The sequence below is a fragment of the Rhinolophus sinicus genome, chromosome 4, assembly GCF_057876585.1.
Source record: "Rhinolophus sinicus isolate RSI-liver-muscle chromosome 4, RSI-T2T, whole genome shotgun sequence".
Classification (NCBI taxonomy): Eukaryota; Metazoa; Chordata; class Mammalia; order Chiroptera; family Rhinolophidae; genus Rhinolophus; species Rhinolophus sinicus.
In genome coordinates, this window is record NC_142504.1 from 68,338,596 (window position 1) to 68,364,825 (window position 26,230).

The 26,230-nt window shown below is 39.2% G+C and overlaps 1 protein-coding gene across 17 annotated transcripts in view; it reads right to left on the reverse strand.

The window, feature by feature from the left end:
- The window catches only part of PTPRM (protein tyrosine phosphatase receptor type M), an 808,815-nt gene that overhangs the window by 118,489 nt on the left and 664,096 nt on the right, over window positions 1-26,230 (reverse strand). For all 17 annotated transcript variants that reach the window (XM_019755757.3, XM_019755755.3, XM_074340349.2 and 14 more), the window contains one exon: window positions 6,932-7,019. In XM_019755757.3, coding sequence (XP_019611316.1) covers window positions 6,932-7,019 — 88 coding nt within the window. The remainder of the gene's footprint in view (window positions 1-6,931; window positions 7,020-26,230) is intronic.

Here is a 26,230-nt window from a genome sequence, read left to right on the forward strand (position 1 = left end):
ATTAATCATTCAAAAATATTTCTCAAGTGTCTACCAAGTGCAGGAATTAAACTGTGCAGCAAGAAGTAGCAGACTCAAAGCTGTATTGAACAAAGGCCAGTTGGCTCTCTGAGCACACATGAACTCACACCCCACTGATGCTGTCTTATGCTCAGCACAAGGCTTATCAACATCCCCTGGCACTTGCTTTGTGTGTGGGGGTCCCCAGGGCACTGCTGGGAATTCCTCATTTTACCTTGTGAATCCTCTTGGACTTTGTCACAGAGCTGAAGTGACTCCCGGGAAAGGTCCTGTAAGCCATTACAAGATTCTTTTAACAGTGCAAACCTTCAGCGGGCTCCCAGAGAATATGAAGGAATTTGGAATGATCTGTATTAGTCAACTAATGCTTCTCGAGACCATTCTCTGGCAAGAAATAACGTTTTCCTTCTCTGCGCCTTGACAGCACTATACATACAGCTCCAGCATAGTGCTGTGTTGTCACAGAGCTCTTACTGCCTGGTCTGCTCTGTCCTGGGGGCAGGGACATCGTCTCCATCACGTTGGAATCCTCAGTGTGGGCCAGCATCTAGTGCTCCATAAAAGAGTTGACTAAATTCATGGAAGCATCTACTATCTAAAAAAGACTCACGGGAGACATCATCAAAATGGTGGTGTGAGGTGAGCCTGTGTAAATCTTCCCTGGAATTTACAACTAATCGAACAACTATAACTCCATAAAGGATTCCCTGCACAGCAGACAGGCAAGACGAAGAGGCCCACTACTGAATTCACGTAAAGGTGGGCGAATCGCACGAGCAGGGAGGAGGGAAGGCAGAAGTGCGGAGACAGAGCCGCGCGGGCGCAGGACGCAGACCTAGCTCAGTGCTCCAAGCTCGCTGCATGCCAGAACTACCGCAGCTGTGGGAGAGGGAAGAACACGGACTGCTAGGGCTCCGCTTATGGCCCATAGAGCTGAGGGAACAGCATATAACACGGCTGAACCCAATGCTCACGGCAGAGATCTCGGAGAAAAGACTGAGGGAAGAAGGCTGAAAACGGTGCTTTATGCCCTCACTGCCGAGCAGAGAACAGAAGCCTTAGGCACTGAGACTAGCCGCTCTCTCTCCACCCTCCCAGAGCTCGCCCGACCCCCATCTGGCCGGTGCTAGAAGTAGAACAGTAGCAGTGTCAGATCAAAAGAACAGAATATTTGCTGTTCTGAGAACTGTGGACCTCAGACACAGATTTGCAGCCCAACTAGTTCTGACAAAGGGGAGGGAGCTGTGGAAGCAGGACCGGCTGTGGTGGTGGTTGCTGCTATTGCTCTGGGCCACCTCTCACAACTCATCTTGCCCCTGGCCCCACCTATCTGGGCGGATCCCTGCAGGAGTAAACAGAACTGCTGAAACATACGGGCTCTGAATCTGGTGCAGGAAGAGCTTTGGAACTTCAAAAGCTCTCCCCATGCCCACACGGACACTGCACCCTGTGACCCAGGCGAACTATGAACAGAGGAGAAGCCCGTCTCCCAGGGAATCCCCCCATTGTGTGAGAAGCTGGAATAATGCAGAGAAAACATAGCACTACTGTGTGAGAGAGAAAAAAGGCTGCAGTCAGAGAGAAAATAAAACATTGTACCAACAAGTACTGGAAAACAAAAGAAAGACCTCTTCTTATCAACCTATTAACTAGGAGTTGCAGAACCCACTCCTGTAGATGTCTAGGAAGATATATAATAAATCAGTAATTGCCATGAATAACCAAGGCAACAAGACAGCTCAGAAAGAAAGTGAAAAGTCTCCAGAAAAGGAACTTAAAGATACGGAAATATGTGACTTAAATGACAGAGAATTCAAGATTGCAGTTCTGAAAAAACACAACAAGATGCAAGAAAACACAGAAAGTCAGTTTAATGAACTCAGAAACACAATCAAAGAACAACATGAGCATTTTATGAAAGAGATTGAAATTTAAAAAAAGAACCAAATAGAATTTCTGGAGATTAAGAACTCAATAGAAGAAATTAAGAATGAAATAGCCAGCTTAGGTAGTAGAGTTGATCAGAGGGAGGAAAGAATCAGTGACATCGAAGATGGAAACCTGGAAATGACACGGATGGAAGGAGAAAGAGACTTGAGACTTAAAAGAAATGAAAGAACTCTACAAGAACTTTCTGACTCCATCAGAAAAAGCAATATAAGAATAATGGGCATACTAGAAGGAGAAGGAAGAGAGAAGGGAACAGAGAATATATTCAAACAAATTGTCGATGAGAACTTCCCAAATTTGTGGACAGAACTGGATCCTCGAATCCAAGAAGCAAATAGAACACTTAATTACCTCAATCCCAACAGGCCTTCTCCAAGGCACATTGTATTGAAGCTGTCTAAAATCAATGACAAAGAAAGAATCCTCAAGGCAGCCAGGGAAAAGAAGATGGTAACCTACAAAGGAAAGCCCATTAGATTATTATCAGATTTTAAAGCAGAAACTCTACAAGCCAGGAGGGAGTGGAACCAAATATTCAAAAATTGAAAGAGAGAAATTATGAGCCAAGAATAATATATCCAGCAAAGATATCCTTTAGATATGAAGGAGGAATAAAGACCTTTCCAGACATACAGAAGCTGAGGGAATTTTCTAATACACGACCTGCACTACAAGAAATAGTAAAGGAGGCTATTTGACCACCATCAACAGGGACAATTTGTGGCAACCAAAGCATAAAAAGGGGGAGAGTAAAGGCCTGAACCAGAATATGGGAATGGAGAAAGTAAGCATGCTGAAGAAAGTGGAATACTCTAAATATCAAACTTTCTTTTACATAAACTTAACCACCCCCCCAAAAAAAAAATCCAGGACTGAAATATATACTATAATAAAAGAAGAAACAGAGGGAAACATCATAGAATACCACCACACAGAAATAATAGACAACAACAAAAAGGCAAAGAAACAATGGAGACACAGTCTTACCAGAAAACTAAAGATAGAATGACAGGAAATCCTCACATATCAATAATCACCCTAAATGTAAATGGACTGAACTCCCCAACAAAAAGGCACAAAGTAGCAGACTGGATCAAAAAACTAAACCCAACCATATGCTGTCTCCAAGGGACACATCTCAGCTACAAGGACAAGCATAGACTCAAAGTGAAAGGGTGGAAATTGACACTCCAAGCAAATAGTATCCAGAGAAAATCAGGTAGCCATACTGATATCACATGTAACAGACTTCAGGGTGAAAAAGGTAACAAGAGACAAAGATGGACACTTCATAATGGTAAAGGGGGCTATACAACAAGAAGACATAACAGTCATCAATATTTATGCCCCCAATCAGGGAGCACTGAAATATACCAAGGAACTACTAACAGAACTAAAGGGAGAAATTGACCAAAACACAATTATACTAGGGGATTTAAATACATCATTGACAGCTATGGATAGATCATCCAAACAGAAAATAAATAACGAAATAGCAGCCCTAAATGACACATTAGATGAAATGGACATAATTGACATATATAGAGCACTTCATCCTAAAACATCAGACTGCAGCTTTGTTTACGGTGGCCAAGACATGGAAACTACCAAAATGTCCTTCGACAGATGAATGGATAAAGAAGTTGTGGTATATATACACAATGGAATACTATTCGGCGGTAAGAAAAGATGATATAGGAACATTTGTGACACCATGGATGAATCTTGAGAATGTAATGCTGAGTGAAATAAGTCAGACAGATAAAGCAGAGAACCATATGATTTCACTGATATGTCGTATATAAACCGAAAACAACAAAAGAACAAGACAAACAAATGAGAAACAAAGACTCGTAGACACAGACAATAGTTTAGTGGTTACCAGAGGGTAAGGGGGGAGGGGTGTGGGAGATGAGGGTAAAGGGGATCAAATATATGATTATGGAAGGAGAACTGACTCTGGGTGGTGAACACACAATGGGATTTATAGATTATGTAATACAGAATTGTACACCTGAAATCTATGTAATTTTACTAACAATTGTCACTCCAATAAATTTAAAAAATAAAGAAAGAAAAATAAAAAAATATAAAAAGGACTCAACATAACCAAATGAAGCACTAAGTAAACAAACAAATGAAACACTCTAAGCTAGTACCTGTCACCCACAAAGCCAGAGGTTTGGCTTTATGGGTGGCCGAAGGGAAAGCAGGGCATGCTCAATCAGGAAGGTTCATATTATATGCAACACCCCCCTTCTTCTTTTAAGTAATATTGTAGATCTTTACTGCCAATTTGGGAGCCAATAGTGTTACACACTATTTAAATTCAAAACAATTAAAATTAAGTACAATTTAAAACTCAGTTCCCATCTTAAAAAAACTAAAAATAGGACTACCTTATGACCCAGAAATTCCACTTCTGGGTTTCTATCCAAAAAAACGAAACTAATAATTCAAAAATATATATGCATGCCTACATTCATTGTGGCATATTCACAATAGCCGAAATATGGAAGCAACCTAGGTGTCCATCAATAGATGAATGAATAAAGAAAATGTGGTACATATGTGCAATGGACTCTTAGCCATAAAAAAGAATGAAATCTTGCCATTTGTAATATGGATGGACCTAGAGGGTATTATAGTAAGTGAAATAAGTCACACAGAGAAAACAAATACCATGATTTCACTTATGTGTGGAATCTACAATGAACAAACATAATAGAAACAGACTCATAGATATACAGAACAAACTGATGGTTGCCAGAGGGGAAGTGGCCTGGGGAGCTCGGTGAAAAAGGAGAAAGAATTAAGAAGTACAAATTGGTAGTTATAAAACGGTCTTGGGGATGTAAAGTACAGCATAGAGAATACAGTCAACAATGTTGCAACAACTATGCATAGCGCCAGATGGATACTAGACTAATTGGAACCACTGCATAAATTATATAAATGTCTAACCACTATGCTGTACACCTGAAACTAATATAAAATAATATTGAATGTCAACTGTAATTGAAAAAAATAATTAAATAAATCAATAAGTCATGGGGGTATAATGGACAGCACAGGGAATATAGTCAGTAGTACTGTAATAACTGTATGGTGATGGATGATTACTAGATTTATCAGGGTGATCACTTTGTAAGGTATATAAATGTTGAGTAACTATATTGTACACCTGAAACTCATGTAATCTTGTATATCAACTACACTTTAATAAATAAATTGAAAAGCTATGGTACAACTATACCAGGGAATATTACTTGATAATTAAAAGTAATGAAATATTCATATATGCAACAACCAGGGTGAATCTATAGAGAATTTTGCCAAGTGAAAAACAGCCAATCCCAGAAGGTTACATAATGTATAATTTATACAGCATGCTCAAAATGGCAAAAATATAGACATCAAGAAGATATTAGTGGTTTCTAAGGATTAAGGAGGGGGAAGCGGGTGTGGCTATAAAAGAGCAATTTTAGGGATTCTTGTGACGCAAATGCACTGTACTTGACTGTATCAATGGTGATATTCTGGTTATAAACTCTACTATATACTATACAGTATACACGATATACTACATACTATATGCTATGTACTATATGCTATAGTTTTGCACGATGTTACCATTGGGGGAAAATGGGTAAAGCATATATAATTTCTCTGTATTATTTTTACAACTACATGTGGCTCTGCAATTATCTCAAAATAAGAAGTTCAATAATAAAAAAAACAAAGACAAAATTCAGTTCTTCAGTTGCCCTAGCCACATTTCAAGTGTTCACATGGTGAGTGACCACTGAATCGGAGAGTGCAGACACAGAGAATACTATTGGGTAGTGCTACCGTGTTTCCCTGAAAATAAGACCTAACTGGAAAATAAGTCCTAGCATGATTTTTTAGGATGACACCCACTGAACATAAGCCCTAATGCGTCTTTTGGATCAAACCTTAATATAAGACCCGATCTTATTTTCGGGAAAACACAGTACTACAGACTCTCCACTGCTCTGCTAAGAAATGTTAACTCAGGCAAGTACAATTTAACTGCACTCTCACAATCAATAAAGCTAATATATTGCTCCCCTGGACTGTCCAAACCATTCAAGTTTGTTCTTTTGTAAGACATGATGAGCTAGATGCTCTCCAGGTCTATTCCCACACTTTGTAGTTGTTATTGTTTTAATTTACGTATATTTAGAAACAGTATTAATTCTGTTAGGACCTTGTCAGGACGTGGTGCAGCATGTATGACTTAGAGCGGTTTAATGCAGGGGATGGATGGCTTCAGCCCTGGGAGAAAGAGGCTCATCAATCTACCATGCGTCTCAGCATCGTTACGGAACATTAATGAGGTTGGGCTCAATTTAAAAACCGTCCAAGGCATTATGGATTGGTAACATTCAGTTCCACAGGAACCGGGAATTTCTGAGATATAAACCCAGCTCTTTTGCTAATGAGTGCTGTGATAGCGGGACTATCATTTAACTTTTGAGTTTCAGTTTCCTGTCCTTAAAATGGGGCTATTACTGACCTACCTAACCCAAGTGTCCAGAGGATTAATGAGTTAATGTTCACAGAGGACTCTGAGCTCCTTGTATCAAGGCGTGCTGCGCATCATTATTCTATTCCTTCCCGGGTAGCAGCTGGCAAACATTAGGACTATTATGTTTTCTCCTTCTAAAATGCATTTTCTTTCTCAGCATTTTGACATTACCTATGTTACCCACACCTTAAATCTAAAAGTAAAACTAGTCCCATAGCAAGCCACATTGATGTAGTGGGGGCATTTAGGTAGTTTTTCCTTTCTTTAATATGAACATGACAGCAGCTCTTCCAGCAGGATAAAGGCAGTAATTTCACTGTAAATTCTCACCACATGAGGCTGGTGGTCAATCTTAGCAGATACGAAAAGAAAGCTATACCACAGCACAATCACGCTATCAACACTTACATGCAATGATATTCCCATATCTGTTCTTCATTCTGTTCTCATCTTTCTTAGCGGAGTCCCATGGTGCAGACTGCCCTTCAAAGAAGCTCTGGAAGAAAGAGAAAAGTGACACGAAGAATTACAATTTGGTGTAGTAAACAAAGGACCTTAATGATGGCGGATGTTCTTAAAAAAACATACAAGGGTCAAGAAGGAAAAGGAATGTTCACAGGAATGAGATAATGGATTATTGAAGTATTTTGTATCTTGCATATTTCAGCTTTTTGTTTTCCTTTAGTTAATATGTTACAAACATGGATGGGGCTGAAGAGTAATCCCACAATTTATCTGTACAATCCAATCCATTAAAAAATGGTTGCGTATTCATCCCTATCCTAGTTTAATATTTAATACAGAAAAATTGAACATCTCTCTCAATTTATGAATTATATTACCATTTTCAATATTCTAAGAAATACAAAATTTTCATTTTTCTTCTCAATTGCTAACTGAAAGAAAGTTATTTTTGGTTAAAACTGTGAAAGTCGGTAAGCTAAGACTTCATGACTTCAAGGCTAAAATCCTGTAATAAATTCTGCTAGAGTTTTCTTTTCATTTTTAACGGAGCTTAGATGTCCATTTATTTAAGGATTTGGTATTATTATACCCAGGGTCTTTAATCTTCCTGTTATTAGTCATATATATATATATATATATATATATATATATATATTTTTTTTTTTTTTTTTTTTTTTCTGTTCAAGTTATAATGAAAATGTCATTTGTTATCAGTTGACAAGTGAAAGAAAAATCTGGGACTTTTATTTCTACTTTAGTCTATGCTCCATTTTACCTTCATGTGGTCAACTATATGAGGAGGTAATGAGAAGGATGGTAGCAAGAAGTGTTTAGTAAAACTGATTTCTTGTCTTTACCACAGCTACTCTTATACTTCTGGGCACCAACTGGGAAAGAAGAGGAGAAAAGAAGGAAGATGACATAGATAGAGCAGACGAATGAGCACCATTCTGAAATGCTTTAGGGCCAGGAACTCACATCCTCAAACATGCTCCAGATGGCTCTCCAAATTCTCTCTTTAGATCTGAAGCTGTTGTTTATTTCCCTAATCTCCATTCCAGCAATGGTGTTTGGCCCTCTTGGTCACTTCCACCAATTACCAATACTTAGTGATTAGTCTGTGGTTCAACAGAAACCGTTTATTATTCTTTTTTATGGGCCAAGTTATGCCTTATTAGTTAAACTGCTCCTTAGTACTGCTGCAGTAGGGAGGCCACACCTGCTTACAGACCACACGGTCAGCCCTGCCCATCTGCATGTCACACACACCTGACCACACAGTGGATGGTACTCAGCACATTCTACTGTCTCTGCCACCAGACTGTGGACTCCCTGAGGACAGGACCGGGTGGTCGTCATATTTGTTTGCACAGAGCCTATGTCTCACGGTAAGAATCTGATCATTAATTACTGAATGAATGAACAACTTCGGTATTTGGGACAGTCTGTGTGGCATTGATCTCAAAAGAAAACTTTACTTCTGAGGCTTAAGTGTGTGAGGTGTTCAAATGCTTAGAAAACCGGCATACCCACAGTTTGCAGATTTCATTTTGCCACGGTTGTAATGCCTACATTTCCTTCATGACCTGCTGTATATTGATATTGTATAGCTCAGTGCTCATCAGAAGCTGGTTGGAAAAGAGCCCTGGCCCCGCATTATCCTGCACCAGTATTTCCACGCAACAAAACAGCAAGGAGGACACAGCAATATATGATACGCAAGAGCTTCTGAAAAGGTAACACCACAAGCATAAGGGTGACAGTTTTAAATTATTCATCGTCATTTAAGGTGCCTTAGTCACAATTATCATCGATACCTTATTATCATAATAGTTTTTACATTATATTCATCATTTGGAAAAAAACATGGGGGCAGATCAGGATCCAATGTACTATGTACCTATAGCTATGGTAATAGATCCACAGCATACTTTGCTAATTGAAGGGGAAAATACTGTACAAGTAAAAGCATTTTCAGGTTATTAATAAATTCAGTAAATAGAAATACTAGCAGTAAACACACTAGTTAATTTAATCTAGAACAAGACCATTATATCGTCAGGGGATTTATTCAGACGTGTAATTTCTGTTCTGCTATAAAATATGCATTTAAAAATAGCTTTAGGGATTTTAAAGTCATACTCTTTTTCTGAATAGTGTCTTTGTTACTCTATGAATGACAATTATTTTACAGTTGAGTAATAACTATTATTTGACTTCTCATATAACAATTTAATTCTACTCTGATTTTGTGGTGATGTAATTACCAATTTCATTTCCCTCTGTCTTTTCCACCCATCTAAAAGTTTTCAGATTTCTTTTCTTTTTTTTTTTTTTTTGAAGATGAAGAAGGTAAGTCACTTTGAGGGAGAGCTTGACATCTTCCAAAAGATCCATGGCCCCTAGTTAACATTATCACTGTGTGTGTGTGTGTGTGTGTGTGTGTGTGTGTGTGTGTGTGTGTGGAAGAAGGGAGGAGCAGGGTCAATGATGTATTAGGGTAAGAAGCACTTGTTCAACTAGTAAAAGATAGTGTTCCTAGGTCACCTGAGGCAAATCCACACCAAGCCACCTGAGTCTCTTCCCAGTCTTGAAAAACAGATGCTCTCCTGTGGAGGATGGTGTTCACATCACAGCTGTGTTTCTTTAGCATTTGTGGTAATCATAGGACTTCTAATAGCCCCTGCTTTTAAAAACAGTTCTTTTAATTTGATTGTTTTCATTTAACTGATGACCAGGAAACAGACACAAATCAACAATGAACCCACAACCCATCTCCTTATATTTCTGGGACTACCTGTAGTTTCCAGCATGTTTTCATAAGGGTGGGGCCCCAGGGCTATCCATTTTCCAGCACTAATTATGGTGAGTATCAATAGGTGCTTGCAGAATGAACCAGTCCTTTGATTCAACTAATCCTCACGAGTATCAGACACAGAGGGACGGCCTCCTTGCTTTACAGGGAGGGACATGAGATGCAGAAAGACCACAACCAGCCCATAATAGGCCAACCTGGGGCAGATTTAAGATTTTCTGACTCTTAATCCACTGATCTTTCTGTACCACCTCTACCCTCATAAGGACTTTGAAGAGGAAACCAGTGTTAAATCACCTTACCTACACATGACCAACAATGGTTTTCATGCCTTGATCCTATCTCCTTGTTTCTAAATGAAGTTTTACAATAAGTGAATATGAGAGGTGAAGTAAACTTCATTTAACTGTTGATTACTTTTACAAAATAGGAAATTTTCTTATCTCGTTACAGGGAAGCAATAGCAGGAGAGCAATAGCAGAAGTGAGAGCTCTTGCCAGGAGCCTCCCCAGCTTCCTATCTAGGAATTATGAGTCACTTTAGTGGCAAAATGTGTTTTTTCCTTAAACAAAAGCAAAACAAATGAACAAAGAGCTGTTCCAAAAAAAAGATCAGATGACTAGTGCCATCCGTAGTCTCCTGACTCCCTACAAATATGGTGACTGAGTCTTTCATTTTCTGGAACAGTTCTGCTTGCAATTATGTAGCCAATCTCCCTATGAATACATTTGCATTATTAAGCCCATGTGTCTTTCTTTATCCTTGGCTTGGAAAATAAGTAATATGCCTATGGGGAGCCCAGAAAGAGGAAAGAGGAATTTCTGGATCAGTTGGCTTTTGTTTCCTTTTGATATGGAGATTTAAAAAAAAAAATTCTAAGACGGAGCCAGTTTTAAATGTTGTGGCTTTCTATTTAGCATACTGAAAATATCTGAGAAAATATTAACCTTAGACTTTAGACTCCCTCTTATGCCTAAAGTAGGACAAAAGTCAACTGTTTACATTTCGAGTTAGAAAATAAAACTTTATCTATAGCTCTAGGACTCTTGGGCACTCAGAGAAGCTATGAATGACATATAGGTCTTTTTTTTTAAATAATAGTTTTTTCAATTACAGTTGACGCACATTATTATATTAGTTTCAGGTATACAACACTGTGATTAGACAGATATGTAACTTGCAAAGTGATCACCCTGATAAGTCTAGTACCCATCTGACACCATACAGTTATTATAATACTACTGACTATATTCCTTATGCTGTACTTTATATTCCCATGACTGTTTTGTAACTACCAATTTATACTTCTTAATCCTTTCCCCCTTTTCACCCACTCAAGCCCCCTCCCAGCTGGCAACTATCAAAATGTTCTCTGTATCTATGAATTTGTTTCTGTTTTATTTGTTTATTTTGCTCTTTAGATTCCACATATAAGTGAAATCATATGGCATTTGTCTTTCTCTGTCTAACTTACTCCACTCAGCACAATACCCTCTAGGTCCATCCATGTGGTTACACATGGCAAGATTTCATTCTTTTTTATGGCTGAGTATTATTCCATTGTATATATGTACCACCTCTTCTTTACCTATTCATTCATTCAGGGACACCCAGGTTGCCTCCATATCTTGGCCATTGTAGATAGTGCTGTAATGAGCAGACATATGGGTCTTTTTCACTGTGAGCCCTTGGTTGCACTCTGGTTTGGGAATTTTAAGCAAGAATAATAGGGCAGGAACACAGGTCACCAGTGCTATAGAATACTGCTTCCTGTGTGGTTCACAGTGAGGCCTGGCACAGATGTGAGGCTCCAGAGATAGCACAGATGCTTCCTCCATTCCTTGTTCTCCTGACACACTTGCCTTCCCTGACTATCCTGTGATCCACCTCCTTTATTTATTTATTTATTTATTTATTTATTTATTTACTTACTTACTTACTTACTTATTTATTTAGGCAGACCATGAGATGAACAGATGGTCACTAAGAAACCCACCAGCAAAATATGCCTTAGAAAGATTTCGTAATTTTACTAAGCAATCATTCTACTATGTCCTGTGTCACATCCTTTTTGGCTTTTAAATATCTTCTAATAAATTAAGCAATTTAATCAAATTAATCAACACATATTTTATACAATTTTCTCCTGTGCATGTTTTCTTTGGGCATGAAGAAAAGGTTCTTTAGTTATTTTTTCTTTATCTTCAAGAAGATAGGAGAACTTTGAGGAGAACCCAACTCTGAACCAATATTCTTGGGAAATAAGTAATTGCCACATAATTTTTGTGGTATTTAGAGAAGAGCGGTTCCTATCAGATTTGTTGGAAGTAAAGCCAACAGGATTTGGAAACCTAGAGGTAAGAGAGAACTGTGTTCCCGAAAGGAATTAGATAAACTCCTAAGCATGTGCCAATGATTGGCTGCTGGCCGCTCGGGGATACTCTGCTTGTCTGCTCCTTACATTTCCCTATGCCAGAAACAAACTTTTATGTTCAAGTTTAAGGACAACCTCTAACTCTTCCTTAATTTCTCAAATTTTTGCTTGACAAAAGTATGAATAGATTCACGAAAATCAAATTCAACCAAAGCACAGGTATGACTTTGAAAAAGAGGCCGACAGAGAGAGAAGAGGTGAATACTGAAAGAAACATGGTGAAAATAACCACGTGACATCTGATGACTGACTTCCTGTCCTGGGAGCAGCCACGTAAGGACAAGCTTGGGAGACAGACCGTGATGGCCCATGATCCCAGTACACATTTTATAGGAGGCATTTTAAATATAATACGCACATTTAGGCAATATTTAGTGTTTAGGGCAGATTTTTAATATGCAGATACAATTTAACACACCAACTATGGACTTTTTATTATGAAAAAACCACTTTATGCATTTTGGGGATTTGAGTTAATGGTCTCACTGTACCCTCTGCTAGAATTTTCATAAATATACTTATGGTTTAACTCTACTTAAAATGTAATTAAAGTGTTTCCTCTGACTACCTTAGCTCATATATACTGAGAAAAGGCAGCAAACCTGGGAACAACTGTGAAAGAGTAATAAGCCTCTGAAACAATAAAAATGAAACAAGGCAAGCTCCAGTGAATACCAATGACTTCTCCTCTTTAGGATGCTGCACTCTCCATGGGCACAGAGCAGAAGGAAATCGAACATCCCTCACACAGTCATTTTTTTCTGAATAGGAAACATGTTTTTGTGATTCAATCACCTCCTCCCCCACCTCTCATACCACCATCATTTTCCGCAGGATATAATTATACATCTCGGTTGCCCACCTCAAGAGAACATTACTCCAAAATGATACAGTCTGTTAAAAATGCCACAGCTCCCAGATATTAAAAAAGGAGAAAAAAATTCTATTCAACAGAAAAGCTGCCAGGAAGAAAAAGATGCAGGTCAAGGCTATACAAAATGCGCCGTGTGTTGTCAGGCAGGGCAGGGTCAAGTTTTTTCAGAAGCTTCTAAAATGGAATTTTCCCTCCCTTTCTCAAATGAATAAAACCATGCACATAAAATGACTAAGATCTTCACCCTGAAAGAAGGAAGAAGAACTCACTGGGGCATGCAAAGTCTCTGAACTCTTTGTTTTCTGCTCATACTTCTCTTCGGGTTCTTCCAAGAGCTGCATTTTATTAGGTCCATATAAACTATTTATTGCTATTGTACTAAAGCAACTGAAGACACCTAAAATAGCCTGATGGGCCAGAGTGGAGTGCCGATAGGAAGGTGGCCGCAGAAGCTCAGACCCAGTGGCAGCACTAGTCACCAGTCACTATCATTATCCAATGTTCTGGACAGAGTCAGCCAAAGGGACCATGTGATGCTTTAAGGACAAAAGTAGTGAGGATGGGACACAAATAAGATTCTAGACACACAAACTGTGTTGTTTCTAAACCAACCAAAATCTAAATATGGACATTCTGATATTTTTAAGAAGCTGCTAATCTACCTCAGCACTTCAGATAATCATATTTTATTGCAACTTAATCCAACTGCAAATTTTGCAGAATTTTTCTATTTTGCAGGATCCCGGCGGGTGATGATCTTGGCAATGGTTGTCACATTGCCTCCTTCACCTAACATCTCTTTCTCTTTTGATAATGGAATGGAGATTTGCAGCCCAAAAAATTATGCGATGTTTTTGTCCCAGAAACATTCCCCCTGATGTTTGGCGGAGCTTTAGATCATGGTATTTTATTCTGTTGAATATTACTCTGACTGAGTGACTTTTTATGGCACTATCTTACATTTCCTGTATCATATGCTTATGGGTTTTGAACCTCCTTCAGGTAAGTCTTTTTAATCCTGTGGCTTACATAAAGAAATTGAGGATAAAAGGCACCAAGTGGCTTGCCTGAGATTATGCATCCAGTAAGCAGAAGAGCTGGGACCTGGAACTGAGGCCGCCCAATTCTGAACCCAGTGTTCCTTGCACTTGGCGGCAAAGCTGGCTGAGAACACGTGACTGTGTGTCCACTGCATTGCATTGTGCATGCAACGTTCTCAGGTCACCCTTGCTGTGGGTCATAAGCCACCAAGCACTTCTGGTTTCCCCTCTGTATAGAATAAGCCTGATCAGTCACACACAGCACGTTACTGTCTGTGCAGTGATTTTCCCAGGGATGTGAGCCACGTGCACCCGGGAGGGACCCTCAATCTACCTGTTTTTTAAAAATTTGCCCAATTTCAAAGCTCCCTTTCTTTCCACCTACAGAATCACTGCAGTAGTAAGCTCTTGCTAATGACGTGACGTACCCCTCAAGTGTATCCAAGCAGAAAACATCTGCAAACCACTGATCAAGTGGCCAGAGAGAAAAATATGACTCTTCTACTGAGTGACAGAGGAAAAAGTGGTGAAGGCGGTAACCGTGGAGAATTGGCTATTGCTAAACTCTCCTCGGACAAGGGCAATATTCTGTGGAATTATTGAGACTGGTGCACAGTAAGGCAGCTTTAAAAAGGGGGTTATTATGATATAATTGGGGTGAGATCCAGTCGAGCAGAGAGCAGCTGTTTGGGGATATTCAACTCTTTCCTGGCCTGCATTCCTCCTCCCTTTGTTCCCTAGAAGAGAACTTAATGACCAAGATGCCCCAGTTCCCAGCAGTGCCCTGGCTCCTCAGTCCAGGATGCCTTCTCAGGGCTGGATGCCTCCATTTCCTCCATGTGAAGTTCTCACCCATGATGCTGCAGAGGCAGCTGAGAGTTTGGGGGAGTCCCTGGTTCCCTGTCACTTGCCCCTGCAGGGATTTCAAGGGCCCAATATAAGAAGGATATTTCTTAGTTTGAAACTCAAAGGCTGCCTTTTCAGACTCATTCTTCTAGATGGTTCTGGGGTCTGTGCTTCTCATCACGCACTGAGGACTGGGGTAGTGGAGGGAATGGACTGCAAGGGATTTGTGGCAGTGTTTATATTCATTATATAAAACTTGGTCGAAGATTTCTTTTTTGGGTTGGGCATTGCCTACCTCTTGATCATGGTGTACATCACAAGATTAATCAATTCTGCCAAGATGCTGGAACTTGGACCTGGCCTGTCCTCACTGCATTACCCTAAACCCTAAGCAGGCCACAGTGATTGGACGGGCATCACTGTAGTGATGTCAGTGAGCTGCTTGTCACAGACGGTACCAAAAAGAAGACTGCTCTGTTTAAAAGGCAGGTGAATATATCTGATTCAATTGCTTTGCAGTTTCTCTAAATCACCCTAGGACTGGGTCCTACCTCCAGGATTGCCACCCACATTTCAGAGAGGGAGCAATTTTCATTTCCCCTTAGATGCAGATATTGCCAGGGTTTGAGATGTTAATATCACTCGAGAAATGTAATTTCTTCCACCTCTGCACCTGCTTTGGAAGAGTAATTTGTCAGTGAGCCTGTGCTAACGGTGCTGAGATCTTCAGAGATGAGCAAGAATTCCTCCTTGGAAAAGGCTTCGCTAAAACATCTAGAGAGCAAATGGATGTTTTTGTAGAAATGTAGCTGCTCCTTTCCTTCTGAGAGCAGCCAGAAAAGTTTAATTCCTAGTTATCATTATTGCAGTAGCTTCCTAACTGGTTGCTTCACCGCCCTCCAGTTGCACACTTCTCCCAGCGTGAGCTTTTAAAAACACACCTGGACACCTGCCACTTTCCTATTTGAGAACTTAGCAAGTCTCTCTATTGACAACATGGCGGTCATAAGGACAGGGAGACTCACCTGGTGCAGCACACCTGGGGCACCGTAAGTGCTCAACTGGCACTAGCAATTACTGCCCTTGTTCTAATATTAAAGCTTGAGACTTTGAAGACAATAAATCCTACTGACTTTGCTGCCATTTTTTGTTACTGTTTCCCTGACAATTTTTCCTCTATGGCTCTATTCTTTCCCCACTGATTCTAAACAGTATTTAGAAGTGGGGTTCTTGCTGTTTTGTGCTTGCCCCTCTGTTAATAAAATATCAAATATCCTTTCTAAGGCATTTCTTGGAGAGTTGTGAGTTTTAAAATGCCCTTTCCTCAGAAATCAAGCATATCAGCTTCATCAAATGTACGTAAAAATCTAAGGATACTTTTTTAGACATGACAGGCATGGAAATGAATAAGTGTAACAGAAAAAGAAATTTTAATGAGAGATTTGTGACTATCTTTTTGACAATGATTAATTTATAAAACCTATCAAAATAATTCCCAGGCTCTCTCTGTAGTACCTAAGTCATGGCAATTAAAGATAAAAATTTAGAAGGAAGAATTATTTTAGAAATTTTGAAATCAAGGTTAGAAATACCTTTTCAAATAGTTTAGTGAAGAATAATTGGATTTCAGTTTACTCTGTCAGAGTTCAATTTCTACTCTTTAAAAAAAAAATTATTGCGCCGGCCTGGTGGCTCAAGTGGTTGGAGCGCCGTGCTCCTAATGCTGAGGTCGCTAGTTTGATTCCCACATGGGCCAGTGAGCTGCTCCCTCTACAGCTAAGATTGTGAACAACAGCTCTCCCTGGAGCTGGGCTGCCGTGAGCAACAGGAGGTTGGCGTGAGCTGCTGTGAGCTGCCACGGGATGCTGAGTGCTGCCGAGGGCTACTGTGTGCCGTTGCAAGCGGCTGGTGGCCAGTGTGAGTGGCCGGCAGCCAGCAAGAGCTGCTGTGAGCAGCCGACTGACAACTGGTGACTGACTGCCTCAGCGGGGGGCGGGGAGGGATAGGGGTGCGCAAGGCTCATATTAGTGGGCCAGGGAGCTGTGTCCTACACAACTAGACTGAGAAACCATGGCTTGAACTGGAGTTGGGGGGAGAGGCGGAAGAAGGGGGGAAAAACAGAAACAAAAAACTATAATACAACTGAAATAATAAATGTATAATGGCTATAAATATTAAAAAAAACTATTAAAATGTTAAAATACAATATTATATTAGTTTCAGGTGTACACCATAATTATTCAGCATTTACTATATATCTAAAGAAGTGATCATCATAAGTCCAGCAACCATCTGACACTACAATGCTATCACAATATTATTGATTATATTCTCTATGTTGCATATTACATACCCATGACTTATTTGTTTTATACCTGGAAATTTGAACGTCTTACTCCCCTTCATTTTTTTTCCACCCTTTAAAAAATTTTCAATTACAGTTGACATTCAATATTATTTTATATCAATTTCAGGTGTACAGCACAGTGGTTAGACATTTATGTTATTTACCAAGTCATCCCCCTGACTAGTCTAGTACCCACCTGGCACTATACATAGTTATTACCATATTGTTGACTATATTCCTTATGTTTTACTTTATATTTCCATGACTATTTGTAACTACCAATTAGTACTTCTTAATCCCTTCACCTTTTCTACCCTGCGCTTAACCCCCCTCCCATCTACCAGCCCAATAAATCTAGTACCCATCTGATACCATACATAGTTATTACATTATTGACTATATTCCTTATACTGTATCTCCTTATACTATGCTATACTATATATACTATATTGTTACTGTGTAACAACCAATTTTTACTTCATAACCCCTTTTTCTTTTTCAACCACGCCCCAAATCTTCTCCCATCTGGCAACCATCAAAATGTTCTCTGTATCTATGAGTTTGTTTCTGTTTTGTTTGTTTATTTTGTTCTTGAGATTTCACATATAAGTGAAATCACATTGCATATGTCTTATGTCTTTCTCTGTCTGACATACTCCACTCAGCACAATACCCTCTAGATCCATCCATGCTGTTGTAGATGGCAAGAACCCATTCCATTCCACGGCTGAGCAATACTCCATTGTATACATGTACCACCTCCTCTTTATTCATTCATCCATCCACAGACATCCAGGCGGCCTACACATCTTGGACATTGTAAACAATGTTGCAATGAACATATGGATGCATATATCCCTTCAAAGTAGTGTTTTGGGCTTCTTCGGATGAATACCCAGCAGTGGAACTACTGGGTCCTTTTTTGTCTCTTGTTGTAGCATTTGTTTTAAAGTCTACTTTGTCTGGTATAAGTGTTGCTATCCAAGTTTTTACGTTGTTGTTATTTCCATTTTCATAAAATATCGTTTTCTCATCCCTTTACTTTCATTTTGTGTGTATCTTTCAATCTGAAATGAGTCTCTTGTAGGTAGCATGTGTCTGTAAAGGCCTTGTTTTCTGATCCATTCAGCGACACTATTTTTTGATTGGAGCATTCACTCTATTTACATTTAAAATAATTGTTGATAGATATGTAGTTATTACCATTTGATTATTAATATTTTTTTATCTTTCTTTTTTTTGTCTTAAAGAAGTCCCTATAAGATTCCTTGTAATACTAGTTTGTGGTGGTGAACTCCTTTAGGTTTTTCTTGTCCAGGAAGCTCTTTATCTGTCCTTTGATTCTAAATGATAGCTTTGCTGGGTACAGTAATCTTGGTTGTAGGTCCTTGCTTTTCATCACTTTGAATATTTTGTGCCAATTCCTTCTGGCCTGCAAAGTTTCTGTTTACAAATCAGCCGACAGTCTTATTGGAACTCCCTTATTGGTAACTAACTGCTTTTCTGTTGTTGCTTTTAAGATTCTTTCTTTGTGTTTAATCTTTGGCATTTTAATTATGATGTGTCTTGGTGTGGGCCTGTTTGGGTTCATCTTGTTTGGGACTCTATGTGCTACCTGGCATCGTATGTCTTTCTTTCACCAGGTTAGGGAAGTTTTCTGTCATTATTTCTTCAAATAGGTTTTCAATTCTTGTTCTCTCTCTTCTCCTTCTGGTACCCCTATGATGTAAATGTTGGTGTTGTACCAGAGGCCCCTTAAATTACCCTCATTTTTAGCATCTCTGAACCTCCTACCAGTCTAACGTGGCTTCTTCTGTATGTCCTTAGTTGTAGGACTTCAGTTCATGTAGACTTCAGACGATTTTTGATGATGGGTTTTCTGTAGTTTAGTTGTAATTTTGATGTGGTCATGAGAGAGGCAAGCACAGTGTTTACCTACTCTACCATCTTGACTGGAAAGCCCTCAATTTCTACTCTTAAAAGCAAACATTTTTGTTGAAAATTGAACATATGATTACATTAGAGTCATAGCTGCTCTCCTTCATTGACTGGTGCTTAGCTAAACCTCATTTCTTATTGAAGTTTTTGGACACTGTCATTTTAGAAGTCCATAGACTACTTCTTGTGAGAAAAGTGTTGGCTCTTAGTCTTAGTCCATGGCATGAGAAGGAGATTCTGAACAAAGTCAAAACTGTGAGCTTGCCTCAGGCACAGAGCAGAAATCCTGGCATGGTGGGAGTTTCTATATGTTGTTGATCACCCCTTTAGAGAAACAGAGCTACTGGCAGCCTCAGAACTAATTCACCTCTCAAAACAGATCAAACATTAATGTTAAAATCATCTTACTATAGACCTTGGGTAGAATGCCTTATTCCTCTGAATGTGCTCCCTATAAACTGTTATCTTATTAAGATGCTTTCGGACTGAGAAGTGGCAAGTAGGTGAAAGGCAAGATGAAACAAGAATCCTGAGGACAAGTGATGATGACAGGGGAATCAGCAGGAATACACAAGTCTTCCCAAATTTTATGACTTTTGTAACACCTTCACCATTTCCTTCAACTCTTACCATTTCCCTCTAATTTATTTAAGGATTTAAATTTAACTATTGTACATTTAAATACATTTATTTGGAAATGAAATTTCGTATCATTATAGTAAATGGAAAGCCAACAAACTTACCACAGGTAAAGAAAATAGAAAAAGTGAATAAATGAAAATAAAACAATTGTATTAATTCCAGCCTGGCTCTACTGCTTGGCTACGTTCTGAGCCTGAGTCCTCTTTGTTGGGTGGAAGAGATGCAAAAGGCACTCTAGAGCCAAACCAAAGCTCAATGATGAATCAAAGGATTGAAAGAAGTAACTAGAGAGGCAATCACTTTCTCACCCTATAATTCAGTGCTGTTTATTCCTTTGAGTGGACCTCCTAAAAAATCACTTTGTACAGCACCAGTTGTTTGCCTAGCATATATGGGGAGAACTCTGTATTCACCATCAATCTTGGCCTCACAACACAGCGTGTAGAAGAGGAAAGAGCATGGTATCTAGGACTAGAAGACTTGGGTTCAAATCCAGCTTGATTCCCAAGCATGTGTCTATAGGTCACTTACTGAATTTGTTTTGTTAACTTATACAATAGAAACCCTATAATAATTTAAATTCTCAATAGAATTGCCTTCAGTATTAAAACCAATGAACGTCAGTGAAAAGATCATGTGATGGTAGGAGAACTGACTGTGGGTGGTGAACACACAATGTGATATATAGATGATGTTTTACAGAATTGTACACCTGAAACCTATGTAACTTTACAATTGTCACCCCAATAAACTTTAATAATAAAAAAAGGCAGAAAAGATCATGTAAGGAAATTGTACATATAAAGGTCATACAACTGTCATGTTACCAGTATAATGCATGTAACTTGTAGAACTTCTATGGAAATGCACATGGCATTACAGCAGGAACACCTGCCTCCTCCTGGACCACAAACCCCACAGGGGAGGAACTGAGCTTCTATGCATCCTTGGTACCAAGCACCTGCCTGTCATATAGAAAGAGCTCTGTAAACATTAGTGGATAAATTGGTGACAATTATAAATCAGAAGATTTCTACATCATAAATTGTATTTGAATTTAATACTTGGGGTGCCAAAAAATGTATACACATGACTTGCATTCATGTTTGTTATCGGTATATATTGAGTATTACAATTTTAATAGTTTTTTCCTTTCTTAAAATGTGTATACATTTTTTTTTTTTTTTTTTTGGCACCCTCTGTAATTCTGATGCCTGGTTCTTAAAAGGGGTTTAAAAAATTATATGATTGGAAGGAAAATAGGAATGGCAGCAGCGAGGTGGGCTTCTTGAGTTCTCCTCTGGAATATACGACAAGTTGAATATCTATAACCCATCAAAGGACTCTCTGTTCATCACACAGAACAGCTAAGAGATTCGTTCAAGGATTACTTGAAGGTGGGTAAACTGGACGAGCAGGGGAAGGAGGAAGGGAGTGGCGGAGTGGAGACATGGCCCACATCTGTGGCTGCAGAGACGCAGGGGGCCCTACGATGGAACAGAACCACAAGAGCCAGGAGGTGGGCTCTTTCCCTGCATCCCACAACTGATCTCTCCTGCTGAGAGAGCAGCATATCCAGCTTTTGAGGCAATAACCTCAGCTGAGACCTCCAGCTGGGCCCTAGGTCAGACAAAGGACATAAACTCCATACCTGGGACCCTCCCCCCACTCTCCCAATCCTACCTCTGCCCTTCCAGAGACTCAAGCTGGCTCCTGAACTGAGGAGTAGTGTCAGATTACAGAGGAGCCATAGTGCTCAGGATTGGGGAAGACCAGCGTGCAGTGCAGCTCTGACCCAGGGAAGAGGCTGGGAAAAGTGTGAGACAGCTGGGCTGGGAGAGAGAAGACTCCTCCATCCCCAGCCCCCTCCTAGGGCAGGGCAATTACAACTGCGGAGACACACCCAGGGGTCAGCAGCAGGTGGTAGAGGCAGCTCTGAGCTTTCAGCAGCTCAGAAATCTTGCACATACACACACACACACACACATACACACACACACACACACACACACACACACACACACACACACGGAAGAAGTGCCCTAAGACTCAGGAGACCTGGGCACAGGGCTGGCTGTGTTACTCTCAGTGTGCACATGTGCAGGCAAGAGCAGAAACTGCACTGACTTTGTAAAAACTACTATCCAAACCCCATAACCCCACTCATCTAGAACTGCAGTCCCAGGGTCACTCTAGGCACCAGGTGACCTGCTCTGCCTGCACAAGACGCAGAGAACTCTTTTTGTACAGCAGAGGACAACCTGGAGATTACTTGGTAGGCTTAAGCCAAGACTGGCGCTGCTTTTATTGCTTTGTTTTTGATATTTTTGCCTGTGTTGAGTGTGGGTTATTGGTTGTTTTTACATGTGAGTGTATTTGGTTTTTTATTTGTTGTTGTTGTTGTGCTTGGTGATTTGCTTTGTTCTGAAATTGCCCTACCAGGACCCAGCTTAAGAGGCAGAAGATTCAACACACCCAGAGGCCAACTCCAGACCAAACCAGAGTACTACCGGGTTTGACCTACAAGTGACACCCCCAGAAGGAATTCTCTACAGGCACAAGAGCCCATAGGGGCCAACCCTCATTTGAGCGGTCAACCCTCACGCAGCAGATCATCCACTGTGGGCAAAGCCAAGTCTCACAACTAGTCAGCCTAGGAGTCAATCCCACCTACTGACAAGCCAAAAGCAATTAAAGCTCAACTTTAACAGGACAATATACACAACACAAGGGTCACCTTTGGAGCACATGCACAGGAGAAAACGGAAGTGGTGCAAGTCAAATATAAAGGACACATACTACATAAGATAACCCAGCAAGAACTAAGAACCCTAGGGGATCTACCTAATACATCGAAGCAAACACAATCAGCCAGAATGGGGGAAAGAAAGAAACATGTCCCAAATAAAAGAACAGAAGAAATCTCCAGAATTGTAACAAAATGAAATAGAGGTAACCAACCTATCAGAGACAGAGTTCAGAACACTGATGATAAGAATGTTTAAGGAGCTTAGTGAAGACATAAAGAAAGATAGAGAAATCATAATGAACAACCAGTTAGAACTAAAGAACACAATTACCGAAATAAAGAACACACTTGAAGGAATTACCAGCAGGTTAGATGAGGCAGAGGATCGAATCAGCGACTTAGAAGACAAGTTAGCAGAGATCACCCAAGCGGAACAACAATAAGAAAAATGAATAAGAAACAATGAAAATGGTTTAAGAGACCTGTGGAAGGACATCAAGTGCAACAACATGCACATCATAGGAATACCAGAAGGTGAAAGGAGGAAGCAAGGGATTGAGAACATATTTGAAGTAATAATGACCGAAAACTTCCCTAACCTGGTAAAGGAAACCGATATACAAGCCCAGGAAGTGCAGAGAGTTCCAACCAGGATGAACCCAAACAGGTCCACATCAAGGCACATTCATTATAGTTAAAATGGCAAAGGTTAAAGACAAAGAGAGAATCCTAAAAGCAGCAAGACAGAGGGTTATATACAAGGGAACTCCCATAAGACTATCAAATGACTTTTCTACAGAAACTGTGCAGACCAGAAGGGAGTGGCAGGAGGTACTCAAAGTGATGAAAAAACAAAGGCCTACAACCTAGATTGCTTTATCAAGCAAGGCTATCATTTAAAATTGAAGGAGAGATAAAGAGCTTCCCAGACAAGAAAAAGCCAAAGGAATTCATTACCACCAAGCCAGCATTGCAGGAAATATTAAAAGGACTTCTGTAAGCAGAAGAAAGATGAAAATAATCGAACTACAAATAAAAAAAAATGGCAATAACTACATAGTTGCCATTTACATAGTTGGCTCTTTATCTCTCCTTCTATCGATAATCACTTTAAATGTAAATGGATCAAATGCTCCAATCAAAAGACAGGGTGGCTGAATGGATAAGAAAGCAAGACCCTTGTATATGCTGTACACAAGAGACTCACCCCAGATCAAAAGACACACATAGGCTGAAAGTGAAGGGTTGGAGTAAGGTATTTCATGCAAATAGAAATGAGAAAAAATCTGGTGTAACAATATTTATATCTGACAAATAGACTTTAAAATGAAGAATATATTAAAAGACAAAGATGGGCACTACATAATAATAAAGGGATCAATCTGACAAGAGGACATAACCCTAGTAAACATCTATGCACCCAACATAGGAGCACCTAAATATATAAAACAGATATTGACTGACATAAAGACAGAGATCAACAGTAACACTATCATAGTAGGGGACTTCAACACACCTCTGACAACAAGGGACAGGTCTTCCAGACAGAAAATCAAGATGGAAACAATGGCCTTAAATGACACATTGGATCAGTTGGATTTAATTCATATTTTCAGAGCATTTCACCCCAAAGCTGCAGAATACACATTCTTCTCAAGTACACATGGAACATTTTCCAAGATAGACCACATGTTAGGCCACAAAATATGTCTTGATAAATTTAAGAAAATTGAAATCATACCAATTGTCTTCTCTGACCACAGTGTTATGAAATAAGAAATCAACTACAGGAAAAAAAGTGGAAGACAGACAAATACACGCAGGCTGAACAAAATGTTACTAAATCATGAATGGGTCAACAATGAGATCAAGGAAGAAATCAAAAGATATCTTGAGACAAACGAAAATGGAAACACGACAACCCAAAATCTATGGGATACAGTGAAAGCAGACCTAAGAGGGAAATTCATAGCAATACAGGCCTACCTAAAGAAACAAGAAAAATCACAAATCAACCGTACATCCTTACACTTAAGGGATCTGGAAAAAGAACAGCAAAATAAGCCCAAAGGGAGCACAACGAAGAAGATAATAAAGATCAGAGTGGAAATAAATGAAATAGAGACCAAAAAACAAAAAAAAAACAAAAAAAAAACAAAAGATCAATGAATCCAAGAGTTGGTTTTTAGAGAAGACAGACAAAATCGACAAACCGTTAGCCAGACTCATCAAAAGAAAGAGGACCCAAATTAATAAAATCAGAAATGAAAGAGGAGAAGTGATAACAGACACTGCAGAAATATAAAAAAAAAAATTAAGAAATTACTATGAGCAACTATATGCCAACAAATTGGACAATCTGGAAGAAATGGACAATTTTCTAGAAGCATACAAATTTCCAAGGCTAACTCAAGAAGAAACAGAAAACCTGAATAGACTGATTACCACCAGGGAAATTGAATAAGTAATCAACAAATTCCCAACAAAAAAAGCCCTGGACTAGATGGCTTTACAGGTGAATTTTGCAAAACATTCAAAAACAAATTATCACCTATTCTCCTCAAACTATTCTAAGAAATCCAAAAGGAGGGAAGGCTCCCAAACACTTTTTATGAGGCCATTATCACCCTGATCCCAAAATCAGGCAAAGACATTACAAAAATAGAAAACTATAGGCTGATCTCCCTAATGAACATAGATGCAAAAATCCTCAACAAAATATTAGCAAACAGAATTCAGCAATACATTAAAAAGATCATACACCATGATCAAGTAGGTTTCATTCCTGGTATGCAAGGGTGGTTCAACATCCGCAAATCAATTAATGTGATACACCACATTAACAAAATGAAAAATAAAAATCACATGATCATATCTACAGATGGAGAAAAAGCATTTAACAAAATTCAGCAGCCATTTATGATAAAAACTGTTAAGAAAGTAGGAATAGAGGGATCATATCTCAACAAGATAATTTATCATATATGATAAACCCACAGCTAACATCATACTCAATGGGGAAAAGCTAAAACCATTCCCCTTAAGATCAGGAATAAGGCAAGGTTGCCCATTTTCTCCACTTCTATTCAACATAGTGCTGGAAGTTCTAGCCACAGCAATCAGACAAGAAAAAGAAATAAAAGGCATCCAAATTGGTAAGGAAGAAGTAAAACTGTCATTATATGCAGATTATATGATACTATATATAGAGAACCCTAAAGACTCCACCAAAAAACTATTACAACTGATAAATGAATTTAGCAAAGTAGCAGGATACAAACTTAATATTCAGAAATCAGTTGCATTTGTATATACCAATAATAAAATATCAGAAGGAGAAATTAAGAAAACAATCCCATTTACAATTGCTTCAAAGATTATAAAATACCCAGGAATAAATTTAACCAAAGAAGTAAAAGATCAGTACTCAGAAAAGTATAAGACACCGAAGAGACAAATTAAAGAAGATACAAATAGATGGAAACACATACTATGCTCATGGATAGGAAGAGTTAATATCATTAAAATGTCCATACTACCTAAGGCAATATACAGAT